General features: G+C 45.9%; 1 protein-coding gene across 1 annotated transcript in view; it reads left to right on the top strand.

The window, feature by feature from the left end:
* Positions 1–16,212, top strand: part of LOC134910215 (centromere protein H-like) — a 249,427-nt gene that overhangs the window by 161,903 nt on the left and 71,312 nt on the right. The window contains exon 6 of the mRNA XM_063917996.1: positions 6,563–6,619. Coding sequence (XP_063774066.1) covers positions 6,563–6,619 — 57 coding nt within the window. The remainder of the gene's footprint in view (positions 1–6,562; positions 6,620–16,212) is intronic.

Genomic DNA, 16,212 nt, shown 5'->3' on the forward strand with positions numbered 1-16,212 from the left:
TTATCCTCACAGGAACGAGTTTTCAAAATCCCCTGACAGGCCGTATATACTATCTAAAACATCGGATGAACTGTGAGTCAAAATTCGTGATCTATATGATCCAGTGTCCATGTAAACGCATCTATGTGGGCAAAACTATTCGAATGTTGAAAGAAAGAATCGGAATGCACCGATCTTCAATAAAGAAAGCATTTGCGAAATTGGAAACAAACACACCACCAGTTGCCAAACACTTTGCCATGGCAGGACATACTATCAAAGACTTCAGCTTCATGCCGATCGACCATATCCCCCCCCTACGCAGAGGAGGTGACAGACACAAACTATTACTCAAACGGGAGTGCCAGTGGATTTATGACTTAAAATCTATGACCCCGTTAGGCCTTAATGAAGAGTTCAATATGTCAGTTTTCTTAGGCTAGTTATTGGACCCAGGTATGGACATTGGTATATGTTAATACAGTAATCAACCCCATACTCTGGATCCATTGTGTGTGTTTATGTCGTTATCTTCTTTATTTAATTTATTTTTGCATGTTTTATGTAGGTGTTTTTTATACAACACGTTCGCATATCCTGTTAATATGGCTATTGTGGTGAACATATTATTTAATTACCATGAGGCTCTATTCCTATATACTTTAAATTGTGCCATTGTATACAGGATGAATCATTATTGCATTATGATTCTTTTCATAGCGCTGTTGTATACAGGGAGTCATGGTAACTCTGACTTCCGGTTTTGTCACTTCCGGCACCAGGGAACCCTGATCAACTCCTACGGCGTCTTTTCCTGAATGTTGGTTCCAGCTGCTGACGTCACTACGGAGGCGCCGGAGCCGCAACGGGGAGAGATGGCGGGAGTGACGGGAGGACGTGGTGCCACGGAGGTTTGGAGATTACACATTACACACAGGTGAGGCATTATACAATGTTCTATTTAAATGCTCGTTTTTGCCACTATCTCTATACATCCTTTGAGAAAGGTGTGCAGACACCGAAACGGCTGTCAGGGGTATCGGAGGAATGTCTCCAGGAGCGGTAACATGCTTGTAAACGCTGCTGCTCTTTATATACAATTTGACTTGTGCACTTGAGCATTTGATGGAAACTTTTATTTGTGGATTAAAATCAAAGTTTTTGCTACTGGTTGTGCTGATCACTTCTATACACTCAGCAGTGCTGTATGTGTTTACGAGGTTTCTGTGTTATATATATATATATATATATATATATATATTTCCAGTGTTAAGCGCTGGGTGTGTGCTGGCATACTCTCTCTCTGTCTCTCCTAAGGGCCTGGTTGGGGTTTTGTCCCCTCATAGGTTAATCCCTGTGTGTGTGGGGTGTCGGTACGTGGTGTCGACATGTCTGAAGCGGAAGGCTTTTCCAAGGAGGTGGTGGAGCAAATGAGTGGTGTGTCCCCGTCAGTTGTGCTGACTCAGGAATGGATGGACATGTGGCATATGTTGAATGCAAGTGTGGCATCCTTACATAAGAGGCTTGATAAGGCTGAATTAGGGGGGACATCAGGGGGTCAATCCTCGGATTGGACCGGCTCACAGGGCCCATCGGGGCCTCAAAAGCGTCCCTTAACACAAGACACGACTACCGACACGGACTCTGATTCCAGTGTCGACTATGACTAAGTGAAATTGCACCCTAGGGTGACAAAAAGCATTGTGTATGATTGTGGCAATAAGGGATGTGTTGCATATTGCGGATGAACCCTCGGTGCCCGACACAAGGGTGCACATGTTTAAGGGAAAGAAACAGATTATAAACTTTCCCACATCTCATGAACTAAATGATTTCTTTGAAAAAGTTTGGGAGACTCCGGAAAAGAGACCGCAGATACCCAAAAGAATTTATATGGCATACCCCTTCCCTAAACAGGACAGGGAGCGTTGGGAATCACCTCCCACTGTGGACAAGGCCCTGACGCGCTTGTCCAAGAAAGTGGCGCTACCGTCTCCTGACACAGCTGCCCTTAGGGACCCTGCAGATCGCAGGCAAGAGACTACCTTAATGTGTATTTATTCTCAAACTGGAGCAGTCCTTAGACCGACAATTGCGTTGGCATGGGTGTGTAGCGCTATTTCAGCTTGGACAGATGAGCTGACAGCTGATTTTGATAAGATGCATAAGGATACTATATTCTTAACTCTAGCTCATATTAAATACGCAGTCTTATTTATGAGGGATGCTCAAAGGAACATTGGTTTGCTGGCTTCTAGGGCCAATGCCATGTCTATCTCTGCGAGAAGATCCTTATGGACTCGCCAATGGACGGGTGATGCAGATTCCAAAAAACATATGGAAGTTCTACCCTATAAGGGAGATGTATTGTTTGGGGATGGGCTGACGGACCTGGTTTCCACAGCTACAGCAGATAAATCAAACTTTTTACCATTTATTCCCCAACAGCAAAGGAAAGTACCACCCTATCAGATGCAGTCCTTTCGGTCGCACAAGCCCAGAAGAGGTCGGGGATCCTCCTTCCTCGCCAGAGGTAAGGGCAGAGGCAAAAGAGCACCTGCTTCGGCAGGTGCTCAGGAACAAAAGTCCTCCCCGGCTACTCCAAAGCCCACAGCATGTCACTGGGGCTCCCCTGAGGGAGTCCGCACCGGTGGGGGCACGTCTTCGACTTTTCAGCCAGGCCTGGGTCAGCTCAGGCCTGAATCCTTGGGTTTTGGAAATAGTTTCCCAAGGTTACAAACTGGAATTTGAGGAGGTGCCCCCGCGCCGATTTTTCAAACCCGCCCTACCAGCTTCCACATCGGAATGGGGTGTAGTCTTGGCTGCAATTCAAACGCTGTCTACAGCAAGTAATAATCAGGGTTCCCCTGAACCAGCAGGGAAGAGGTTACTACTCAACCCTATTTGTGGTCCCGAAACCGGACGGTTCGGTCAGACCTATTTTGAATCTGAAATCCCTAAACCTGTACATAAAAAGATTCAAATTCAAAATGGAATCACTCAGAGCGATAATAGCCAATATGGAGGAGGGGGAGTTTATGGTGTCTCTGGACATAAAGGATGCGTACCTTCATGTCCCCATATATTCCCCCCATCAGGAATACCTGAGATTCGCTGTACAGGATTGTCATTACCAATTTCAGACGTTGCCGTTTGGGCTTTCCACGGGCCCGAGGATTTTCACCAAGATAATGGCGGAAATGATGGTGGTTCTGCGCAAGCATGGAGTCACAATTATCCCATACTTGGACGATCTCCTAATAAAAGCGAGATCCAGAGAGAAATTGCTGAGCAGTGTGGCGCTCTCTCTGAGAGTGCTCCAGCAACACGGTTGGATTCTAAATCTACCGAAGTCACAGTTGATTCCGACAACTCGACTAACGTTCCTAGGTATGATACTGGATACGGAACAAATGAAGGTCTTTCTCCCACTGGAGAAAACCCAGGACATCCAGAACATGGTCAGAGACCAGCTAAAAATGAAAAGGGTGTCCGATCACCAATGCACTCGAGTTCTGGGAAAAATGGTGGCAGCCTACGAGGCCATTCCCTTCGGAAGGTTCCAAGCAAGGACTTTTCAATGGGACCTTCTGGACAAGTGGTCCGGGTCCCATCTGCACTTACATCGGAAAATAACTCTGTCCCCAGGGGCCAGGGTGTCTCTCCTGTGGTGGTTGCAAAGTACTCACCTGCTGGAGGGTCGCAGGTTCGGAATTCAGGATTGGATCCTGGTTACCACGGACGCGAGCCTCCGAGGATGGGGAGCAGTCACACAAGGAAGAAATTTTCAGGGACTGTGGTCAGACCAGGAGTCCTGTCTACACATCAATGTGTTGGAACTCAGGGCCATTTACAACGGCCTTCGACAAGCGGAGAGTCTTCTTCGAAACCTACCGGTTCTGATTCAATCAGACAATGTCACATCAGTGGCTAATGTGAACCGCCAAGGCGGGACAAGAAGCAGAGTCGCGATGGCGGAAGCCACCAGGATTCTTCGCTGGGCGGAAAATCACGTAAGCGCTCTGTCGGCTGTCTTCATTCCGGGAGTGGACAACTGGGAAGCAGACTTCCTCAGCAGACACGATCTCCATCCAGGAGAGTGGGGTCTTCATCAAGAAGTCTTTGCAGACGTAACGCGTCTTTGGGGAACTCCTCAAATAGACATGATGGCGTCACGCCTCAACAAGAAGCTTCGGAGGTATTGTGCCAGGTCTCGGGACCCTCAGGCAGTAGCAGTAGACGCTCTGCTAACACCGTGGGTGTTCAAATCGGTCTACGTGTTTCCTCCTCTTCCTCTCACAAAAGTGTTGAGGATCATAAGACGAAGAAGAGTACAGACGATACTCGTTGTCCTAGACTGGCCTCGAAGGGCCTGGTACTCGGATCTACAAGAGATGCTCACAGGAGATCCCTGGCCTCTTCCTCTGAGGGAAGACCTGTTGCAACAGGGGCCCTGTGTATTTCAAGACTTACCGCGGTTACGTTTGACGGCATGGCGGTTGAACGCCGAATCCTAGCAAAAAAGGGGATTCCGGAAGAGGTCATCCCTACTTTAATAAAGGCTAGGAAGGAGGTGACGGTAAAGCACTATCACCGTGTCTGGCGAAATATGTGTCTTGGTGTGAGACCAAGAATGCACCTACGGAAGATTTTCATCTGGGTCGTTTTCTCCACTTCCTACAGACAGGAGTGGATATGGGCCTGAAATTAGGCTCTGTTAAGGTACAGATTTCGGCCCTCTCGATTTTCTTTCAGAAGGAATTGGTTTCTCTTCCAGAAGTCCAGACGTTTGTAAAGGGAGTGCTGCACATCCAGCCCCCTTTTGTGCCTCCAGTGGCACCATGGGACCTGAACGCGGTGTTGCAGTTCCTAAAATCACACTGGTTTGAACCGCTTAACAAGGTTGAGTTGAAATTTCTTACCTGGAAGGTGGTCATGTTGTTGGCCTTAGCATCAGCAAGGCGAGTGTCAGAATTGGCGGCTTTGTCACACAAGAGCCCCTACTTAATTTTTCATGTGGATCGAGCTGAATTGAGGACACATCCGCAATTTTTGCCTAAAGTGGTTTCTTCATTCCATATGAATCAACCTATTGTGGTGCCTGTGGCTACAAGTGACCTGGAGGATTCCAGATCCCTGGACGTAGTCAGGGCCTTAAAGATTTATGTAGCCAGGACGGCTACAATTAGGAAAACAGAGGCTCTGTTGGTCCTGTATGCTGCTAATATGATTGGCGCACCTGCTTCGAAGCAGACTATTGCTCGCTGGATCTGTAATACGATTCAGCAGGCTCATTCTACGGCTGGATTGCCGGTACCAAATTCGGTTAAGGCCCATTCCACTAGGAAGGTGGGTTCTTCTTGGGCGGCTGCCCGAGGCGTCTCGGCATTACAGCTTTGCCGAGCGGCGACTTTGTCGGGGTCAAACACTTTGGCTAAATTCTACAAGTTTGATACCCTGGCTGATGAGGACCTAGCATTTGCTCAGTCGGTGCTGCGGAGTCATACGCACTCTCCCGCCCGATTGGATGCTTTGGTATAAACCCCATGGTCCTTACGGAGTCCCCAGCATCCTCTGGGACGTAAGAGAAAATAAGATTTTAAACCTACCGGTAAATCTATTTCTCCTAGTCCGTAGAGGATGCTGGGCACCCGTCCCAGTGCGGAAACTCTGCAAGACTTGTATATAGTTGTTGCTTACATAAGGGTTCTGTTACAGTTGGAATCGATCTTGGACCGTTACTGTTATTGTTCATACGGTTAACAGGTTATGTATGATCCAGGTTACATGGTATGATTGGTGTGGGCTGGTATGAATCTTGCCCTTGGATTTCTAAATCCTGCCTTGTATTGTCCATCTCCTCTGGGCACAGTTCTCTAACTGAGGTCTGGAGGAGGGGCATAGAGGGAGGAGCCAGTGCACACCCATAGTAAAAGTTCTTTAGGTGCCCTATATACTGCGGAGCCCGTCTATACCCCATGGTCCTTACGGAGTCCCCAGCATCCTCTACGGACCAGGAGAAATAGATTTACCGGTAGGTTTAAAATCTTATTTTAACCCATTAGATCCTTTTCTTTACATATCACGATCTGTGGTAGCACACCCACTAATGGACAATGATTGTAATACGTTTTCATTAGGGGTCTCAGAGTAATAATGTAAAATATATAGGTTATTAGAGGATTATATTTTCTGTGCAACAGACACCTTTTTTTTTTTTCCTTTTTTTTTCCCTTTGTGTGCATACTGTCTATGCAGAGGCCTATTGTATGGTTGGGTCTATTGTATCTTGGGTCTCTATTATGTAATGAAATATACTTTTATTTTTCCCCTCCTGCATCTTACACCCGCTTTACTTAAATCTACATTGTCCCCACTGTCTTTCTCCTGCAAGAGAACATAACAATATGCCGGGGTCTGATCCAATCACATTTTAACATTTTGACAAGTTAGTTCCTCCCCCTTCGTGGGATGCCAGCTTTGTGTGTAATACAGTAATTGTCATTACACAGACCACCTACTTTGTTGGCTGTTACTACATCATATGGCTTATGTGGATTCTCATTTCTTGATCTATGTTTAGGATGCAGACTTCTAACCTCTTGGTGGATGTCCTACAAAAAAGTGAGAGCCAACGCCAGTAAGTGGATACTGGATATACAGTTTTATATTTATTTATCTGCACAATCACACAGCGACATTCAGAGGTTTGAAACAATACTGTGTATTCATATCAAAGGGTCCCAATGTTTCGGAGCCGAGACGCCCCTTTGTCAAGGTGAAAATAGTAATAACAAGTATAAAGATATACAAATGAGGGTGGTGGTTCTTAATCTCCATAGTACAGTACCTTGTACTATGGAGCACTGGGAAGGGTACCTTTTTTAAATGCTGGGGGGGGGGGGATTTTTATTTATTTATTTATTTATATTTATATATATATATATATATATATATATATATATTATAGCAAAAGGAGAATGTGTGCTCATAGTGCAAATCAATTTAATTCATAAACCACATATATGCACAGGATAGGTCAAATGAATAGCAGTAGACTCGTACTCTGATAGCCCACTCTGTGGGCTGTGTATCACATGAAAAAGTAAAACCACAAGGCAAAAGCTGCAGCCCGCTGTACCTGGATCTGGGACCACGCACCGCACCAGCTTCAGCGACCGATCCGTCAGGACACCTGTACCGGGTGAAGTCGGGGATGACAGCTCAAGTGGAACAAGAAATGCCTGTCATTCCAGACTTCACCCGGTAAAGGTGTCCCATGGAGATATAGATATAGATAGATATAGATATAGATAGAGATATAGATATATATATATATATATATATATATATATATATATATATATATATATATAGATATATAGATATATATATATATATATATAATGAGAGAGAGAGGCAACGAGAGGCTAAATGGATCTATGAGACACTTTAGCACCACGAGGGCTAAATGAGGCAAATCCATTTAATATTTTTCTCTGATAGGGCTATGACTAGACATCTTTACATGTTTTTTAATCATACATGTTTTTTAAACATACATGTTTTGCACATATATGATCATATATATGTATTATTTTGTCTTTTTTGTTCTTTTCTAACTATATTGTCTTCTATGTTGGTGACTACCTTGGATCACCTAGCGGCAGAGGCTGTATCACACACCCTATATGGATTCTATTACGCCCTGGGATATATATATCCATATTCTTTAGTTTTAGCATTTTTGCAATACACATTCTCCAGCTCACCTTTTATGAACTGTTCTGTCTACCTGTAGGGGACTGTGGGTGTGCCACCTGGATATTATTTGGTGGCTACCAGTATTTGTTGTTTTCACTATAGGAATATCTTAGGTTGTGTTAATATTGAAATTGAACAAGTATGTGTTTATTGTGATATAAGTGTTTAAGCTCTTATGCAGTATTCTCTACCCAGGATGGTCATGGAGTCTATACCCATGTTCAATACAGCCAACATTTGTTTGTTGTATTTCATTTGATTCACACACTCTATATGAAATAACTATGGTCTTTATAGCTATGTTTTCTCTTGTTGCTATGGCAGCTCAGCCACGGCTACTGCCTTTTCAGGTCATGTGATCGCGTTATGCAGGTCTATTACGTGTATCACAGTGACCAGTATAGTCAGTGTGGTTGCTTAGTGACGCACACCACTTCCGGTATCACGGCTATCAGCCGCAATTAACAATTTTGACGAGTGCGTTCCACGGGTAGTGGAACGCACATCACTTCCGGTATCGCGGCTATTAGCCGCAATCAACAATTTTGATGTATTAATAGCATACATTATTGTGTCCACATGCCATGTATGTGTGTGGCGCTATGACACAGTGGATGGGCTATATGTATATTTCAGATTGGACACTGCAGTACTAGTGTTTTTGCTATTTGCTGTTGGTTGGTTGATGGGTGGGGTTTGTGATATGCCTCTGCTATATAAAGGTGCTTCAGGGTTTGGTGTGTGTTAGGGGCTGCTGGGTGTGAACCTGATGTGATTTCTATCTGTCTTGAAAAAGGCTCAGATGGAGCCGAAACATCGACATCTTTTGCTGACATGCTGTTGACTGTCTCTATGTGAGATACACCTGTGAGTTGCAATAAATTTTTCATCATCAAGGAAGTGGTGAGTGCCTGTACTCTTTTTGGATATGTTTTGAACTTCTTGAGAGCCCTTTACGGAGCACCACCCATGTTGTGAACTGCAGCAGTGAGTGTGGACTTACCAGATATATAGATATATAGATATATAATATAATAATATAGGTCAAAAAAATAAAGGGAACACTAAAATAACTCCTCCTAGATCTGAATGAATGAAATATTCTTATTAAATACTTTGTTCTTTACATAGTTGAATGTGCTGACAACAAAATCACCTAAAAATGATCAATGGAAATCAAATTTATTAACCCATGGAGGTCTGTGGTGCAACGTGGCGTTGGTGGATGGAGCGAGACATGATGTCCCAGATGTGCTCAGTTGGATTCAGGTCTAGGGAACGGGCGGGCCAGTCCATAGCATCAATGCCTTCATCTTGCAGTACTGCTGACACACTCCAGCCACATGAGGTGGAACCCAGGGCCAACCGCACCAGCATATGGTCTCACAAGGGATCTGAGGATCTCATCTCGGTACCTAATGGCAGTCAGGCTACCTCTGGCGAGCACATGGAGGGCTGTGCGGCCCCCCAAAGAAATGCCACCCCACACCATTACTGACCCACTGCCAAACCGGTCATGCTGGAGGATGTTGCAGGCAGCAGAACGTTCTCCTTGGCATCTCCAGACTCTGTCACGTGCTCAGTGAGAACCTGCTTTCATCTGTGAAGAGCACAGGGCGCCAGTGGCAAATTTGCCAATCTTGGTGTTCTCTGGCAAATGCCAAACATCCTGCACGGTGTTGGGCTGTAAGCACAACCCCCACCTGTGGACGTCGGGCCCTCCTACCACCCTCATGGAGTCTTTCTGATCATTTGAGTAGACGCATGCACATTTGTGGCTTGCTGGAGGTCATTTTGCAGGGCTCTGGCAGTGCTCCTCCTGTTCCTCCTTGCACAACGGCGGAGGTAGCGGTCCTGCTGCCGGGTTGTTGGCCTCCTCCACGTCTCCTGATGTACTGGCCTGTCTCCTGGTAGCGCCTCCATGCTCTCGACACAACGCTGACAGACAGCAAACCTTCTTGCCACAGCTCGCATTGATGTGCCATCCTGGATGAGCTGCACTACCTGAGCCACTTGTGTGGGTTGTAGACTCCGTCTCATGCTACCACTAAAGTGAAAGCACCGCCAGCTTTCAAAAGTGACCAAAACATCAGCCAGAAAGCATAGGACCTGAGAAGTGGTCTGTGGTCACCACCTGCAGAACAACTCCTTTATTGGGGGTGTCTTGCTAATTGCCTATAATTTCCACCTGTTGTCTATTCCATTTGCACAACAGCATGTGAAATTGATTGTCCACTTAGGAAGCAACACTGATTGACAGTTTGATTTCACAGAAGTGTGATTGACCTGGAGTTACATTATTGTGTTTAAGTGTTCCCTTTATTTTTTTGAGCAGGGTATATGTATATATATGTATGTGTAAGTGTGTAAGTATGTGTGTGTATGTATATGTGTGTGTGTGTGTGTGTGTGTGTGTGTGTGTATATATATATATATATATATATATATATATATATATATCTCTCAGACAGATGGGCGGCACTCAGAAATAATATCAGGCAACAAGCAGGGTAAGGCCTTACCCTGCTTGTTGCCTGATATTATTTCTGAGTGCCGCCCATCTGTCTGCTATTTTGGACCTTGAGGTACCTAGGAGGGAACCAGGCAAGTAATTGTTGCTACTATGGAGTGCTGCCACAACCACTGTATGTGTTTATTTTATTTATATATATAATATATATATAATATATATATATATATATATATATATATATATATACATACATACATACATACATACATACATACACACACACACACACACACACACACACACACACACACACACACACACACACACACACACTTCACAGGATATACTACTTTGGTACTTTTCTCTGTGTATTTCAGTCACCGTATACCACTTAAATCCTCGGTGTTCTGCATCTGCAGTCACACTCCGCAGGAGGTTTTTGTCTGGTAATTTTATCTGGCTATATTGTACTGTTAAGCCCTTAGGCTACGTTTCCAAATAATGTCAGCTATACAGGGCAGGAGATCCGTGGTGGATCCTGCGTCATGCAGTGCTAATGCCGCGGATGCACCTGAGGAAAATATTCCAGCTGAGGGTCCAGGTACCGGGGGTCCAGTACCCCTCAGTGAGCCTGCAGCACCGGTGGCACATCAAGACCCACCTTGGGCTGCTTTTTCTAATCTGCTGACTACGCTACGAACTAGACTTACGGTCCCTATGGGACCTCCTGTGCCATTGCAGCCACATATTGGGGGTCATTCCGAGTTGATCGCTAGCTGCCGTTGTTCGCTGCGCAGCGATCAGGCTAAAAATCGGCATTTCTGCGCATGCGCGATGTGCTTTCACACAAAACTATGCAGTTTAACACAAGGTTGAGCGACGCTTTTCAGTCGCACTGGTGATCGTTGAATGACAGGAAGTGGGTGTTTCTGGGTAGTAACTGTCAGTTTTCCGGGAGTGTGCTAAAAAAACGCAGGCGTGCCTGGGGAAATGGGGGAGTAGCTGGCCGAACGCAGGGAGTGTTTGTGTTGTCAAACCAGGAACCAAACAGTCTGAAGTGATCGCAAGGAAGGAGTAGGTCTGCAGCTACTCTGAAACTGCTTGAAAAAAATTCAGCACTATTCTGCTAACCTTTCGTTTGCACTTCTAAGATACACTCCCAGAGGGAGGCGGCTTAGCGTTTGCACTGCTGCTAAAAGCAGCTAGCGACCGATCAACTCGGAATGAGGGCCATTGTCCCTGCAGTTAATCTGCCATGGGCAGATACTCTGTCAACTTTGTTACAGCAATTTAAATCAGTTTTTGGATAAACAAAAACCTAACCCTCGCCCTCCTAGGACCAAAGGGTCATCTAAGCAGGCCATTACTTCCTCACAATCCACGCAGGTTTTGGATACTTAATCCGATGAAGATGGCGTATACACTGACCCCTCAGACACTGATGCAGATGCTTCTGATGGGGAATCTATTTCACGGGTGGTTGTTCCTGACCTTTTGGAAGCTATCAAACTGATTCTTCAGATTGATGATGAATCTGAACCTCCACTTGCGTCTAAGAAACCCGATAAGTTCAAACGTCAGAAGGTCACTAAATTAGTTTTGCCCCATTCTGACCATTTAGTTGACATACGTCCGGAATCCTGGGTGTCTCCAGGAAAGAAATTCTCCTTGTCTAAGAAGATGCTAGCTCGTTATCCCCTCGCTGCAGAGTTAAGTAAAAATTGGGAAACACCGCCACCGGTGGACTTGCATGTCGCGCGTCTGGTGGTGTCATCTACTCTGCCTGTCACTACCATCACCTCTCTGAAGGAACCGACGGATAAGCGTGTGGAGGGTCGCTTGAAGTCTATTTACACCCTTGCGGGTGCTGTGCATAGAGCCACTATAGCGCCTTCTTGGGCTGCAAAGGCTATTGAAGCGTGGGTTCAAGAAGTTGAAGCGGAGCTACCTTCTAATTTTTCTGATAATGCCAGACGGTGTCTTTCATATATTCTCACAGCCTCTCATTACATTCAGGAGGCGGCCTCTGATGCCGTTGTCCTTGTAGCCAAAGCGTCTACTACGTCCATTCTGGCTCGCCGGAGTCTGTGATTGCGGTCTTGGTCTGTGGATCTGGAATCTCAAAAGACCTTGGAGGTTATCCCTTTTAAGGGAGACCTCCTTTTTGGGGAAGGTCTGAACAAGATTGTTGCTGACTTAGCGTCTGCTAAAACTACATGTCTGCCAAGTACTAATCCTTCGGCTCCGAAGGCTAAAAGTACCACCTTTCGTTCCTTTCGACCTCCAGGTAAAGCAGGGATCAGGTGTACCGAAACAGGCTCGCACTTCCAAAACCTCTAAGCCTCCTGGACTGCCCGTCAGCCTGCTTCCAAACCAGACAAGCCTGCTACATGACGGGGCGGGCCTCCCCCTGGGGGATCCCAGGGTGGGAGGCAGACTTCTACGGTTTCCCCAGGTATGGTTACAGACCACTTCCGACACCTGGGTAAGTCGTCACTCATGGCAATCTTTCTTTCAAGAAACGTCCCCCCAGCCAGTTTTTCTTGACAAATATCCCTTCGGATCTGGTGAAAGCAAAAACTCTCTATTTGGTGGTACAATCCCTCCTAGACACATGAGTGATAGTGCCGGTGCCTCTGGCTTTGAAAGGCAGGGGGTACTATTCAACATTGTTCCTATTTCTGAAACCGAATGGTTCCTCACAGCCCATTCTCAACCTCAAGTCTTTGAACGGATTTGTGAAGGTATCCAAGTTCCGAAGGAAACTCTTCGCTCTATTGTTCTGGCCTTGGAGCCCATGGACTATGTGGTATCCCCGGACATACAGGATGCTTACCTACATATACCTATTGCAATGTCGCATCAGCAATACCTGCGGTTTGCTAATGGCAGCCTACATTCTCAATTCCGGGCCTTACCTTTTGGACTGACCACAGCTCTGCGAATCTTCACTATGGTCATGGCGGTTATGACTGCTCCGCTTCACCCTCAGGGTATCAGGATCCTGCCGTATCTGGATGACTTGTTGATCCTGGTGAACTCCCCAGAGGTTCTTCTCCGTCATCTGAAACTGACTGTCCAATTCCTGCAAGCCCACGGGTGGCTGATCAACTGGAAGAAATCCTCCCTGGTCCCTGCTCAGAGCATGGTGCACCTAGGGGCATTATTGGACACACACAGCCAACGGTTGTTCTTGTCGCTCCAGCGTGGCCCAGATGGCATTGGTTCTCAGACCTACAGGGTCTCTCGATAGACAACGCCCAGACCTCCTAGTTCAGGGCCCCTGTGTACACCAGGATTTGGCCCGACTAGCTTTGACGGCGTGGCTCTTGAAGCTTCAGTTCTGAGAGCCAAAGGTTTTTCTGAGGCGGTCATTCAAATGATGTTGAAAGCCCGTAAAACAGCTGCTGCTCGGATTTATTATAGTCTGGAATTCTTACTTCACATGGTGTGTGGCTAAGAATTTTGATGCATACAAGTTCAGTACCGCCACACTTTTGTCATTTCTGCAACAGGGAATGGACTCAGGCCTTCGTCTGGCCTCCCTCAAGGTTCATGTTTCAGCCTTGTCTGTGTGGTTTCAGAGAAAAATTGCGACTCTGCCTCCTATGGCTCCTTGGGATTTGTCGGTTGTTCTGGATGTCCTGCAAGAGTCTCAGTTTGAACCTCTTGAGTCTGTGGACTTATAAATGGCTTATGCTTAAGTTGTTTTTTTTTTTTGTCTTTTTTTTCTCGTACGCCCTAGAGGATGCTGGGGATGCTTCAAGAACCATGGGGTATAGACTGGATCCGCAGGAGACATGGTTACACTATAAGACTTTGTATGGGTGTGAACTGGCTCCTCCCTCTATGCCCCTCCTCCAGACTCCAGTTAGATTCTGTGCCCAGTGAGACTAGATGCACACCCAGTGAGACTAGATGCTCTCCAGAGTTTCTCAGAAAAATACTTTTTTATTAGGTTTATTATTTTCAGGGAGACCTGCTGGCAACAGGCTTCCTGCATCGTGGGACTGAGGGGAGAGAAGCAGACCTACTTCTCTGAGTTCAAGGGCCCTGCTTCTTAGGCTACTGGACACCATAAGCTTCGGAGGGTTTGAACACATGGTGCGCCTAGCTGCTTGTTCCCGGAGCCGCGCCGTCACCCCCCTCACAGAGCCAGAAGCCAGAAGCCAGGTGAGTATGAGAAGATCAGAAGACTGCAGAAGACTGCATTTGAGGTACCGTGCAGCGGTTGCGCTGCGCGCCATGCTCCCACACATAACACGGCACTGCAGGGTGCAGGGGGGGCGCCCTGGGCAGCATGAACACCTCAAACAGCACTGGCATAAGTGATAACAGTGCCTAGGCACTAGTTGAGGGACCCCCGCCAGTATAAATATAAATTTTAAGAGGGACTGAAGCACGCCATGTAGTGGGCGGGGCTTAGCCCACACAACTCTGACCAGCGCCATTTTCTCTTCACAGAAGCTGCAGAGACACTGGCCCTGACCGCCACACTGCTGTACAAGTAACAGGGTGCAATAATATATATATATATATATATATATATATATATATATAATACGCACGCACTGGATAGGCGCTGGGTTGTGAGCTGGTAGAACTCCCTCTGTGTCTTTCTTACAGGCTTTGTTGTGGGTCTGTCTCCTATAGCCCCAGTGGGTGTGGTTCGTTTTATTGACAGTATCTAGGTCGACAATGTTTAGGTCGACCACTATAGATCGACAGTCACTAGGTCGACATGGATGGAAGGTCGACAGGGTTTCTAGGTCGACAGGTCTAAAGGTCGACATGAGGATTTTTTATTTTTTTTGGTGTCGTTTTCTTCGTAAAGTGACCGGGATCCCAGATTAGTGCACCGCGTCCCCTCGCATGGCTCGCTTCGCTCGCCATGCTTCGGGCATGGTGCCTTCGCTTCGCTCGGCACACTTTACCGTTCCAATCGTAGTCCACGTGGATCGTTAAGTATGAAAAAATAAAAAAATGTGAAAAACTCATGTCGACCTTTAGACCTGTCGACCTAGCACATGTCGACCTAGAAACCCTGTCGACCTTCCATCCATGTCGACCTAGTGACTGTCGACCTAAACATTGTCGACCTAGACACTGTCGATCTTCAGACCGGATCCCAGCCCCAGTGTGGTTGTGTGTCGACATGTCTGAGGAGGCTGAGTGCTCTTCCCAGGAGGAGGCTGGAGTGGGGACAGAAAATACTGAGAGTGGTCGTGTCGGCACCGCCGACGGATGATTGGGTACATATGTTGAGTGTTTTAAACGCAAATGTGACTCGGTTGACTAAGAGATTTGATAAATCTGAGTCTAAGAACCAGACATGGAGGAAATCCATGGAGGATGCTTTGTCACAAGCCCAGACCCCTTCGGGGTCACAGAAACGTGCATTTACCCAGATAGATGATACAGATACCGACACAGACTCTGATTCCAGTGTCTACTATAGTGATGCCAGATTAAATCCAAAACTGGCTAAGAGTATTCAGTACATGATTGTGGCGATAAAAGAAGTGTTGCATATAACAGAGGACCCTGCTGTTCCTGATACTAGGGTCTGTATGTTTAAAGGAAAGAAACCTGAGGTAACGTTTCCTCCCTCTCATGAACTGAACGCGCTTTTTGAAAAGGCTTGGGAAAATCCTGAAAAAATAATTCACTTTGCGCTTATTTTGATAATTAAAGGCTTAAATGAGATGAGTACAACCACATGTCGCAACATATATTTGTTTTTAATATATATTTAGCACTAATTAGTGCCTATTCCCACAAATTTAATACACTAATAAAAATAAATAAATATAAACCTCAACAACCTAATCTAATACATAAATGTTTTTTCCTAAATACTTGCAATGAATAAATCACTTCTTTATAAAACAACCACTAATAGAGGTGGATCAATTACAAAAAAAAAAGTACACGGTCAAGGAAAAACCCACATATTTTCTTGTAGATAAAAAGCGTATATAGCAGAGCCTTTCCTT

Source organism: Pseudophryne corroboree, chromosome 4 (assembly GCF_028390025.1).
Source record: "Pseudophryne corroboree isolate aPseCor3 chromosome 4, aPseCor3.hap2, whole genome shotgun sequence".
NCBI lineage: Eukaryota > Metazoa > Chordata > Amphibia > Anura > Myobatrachidae > Pseudophryne > Pseudophryne corroboree.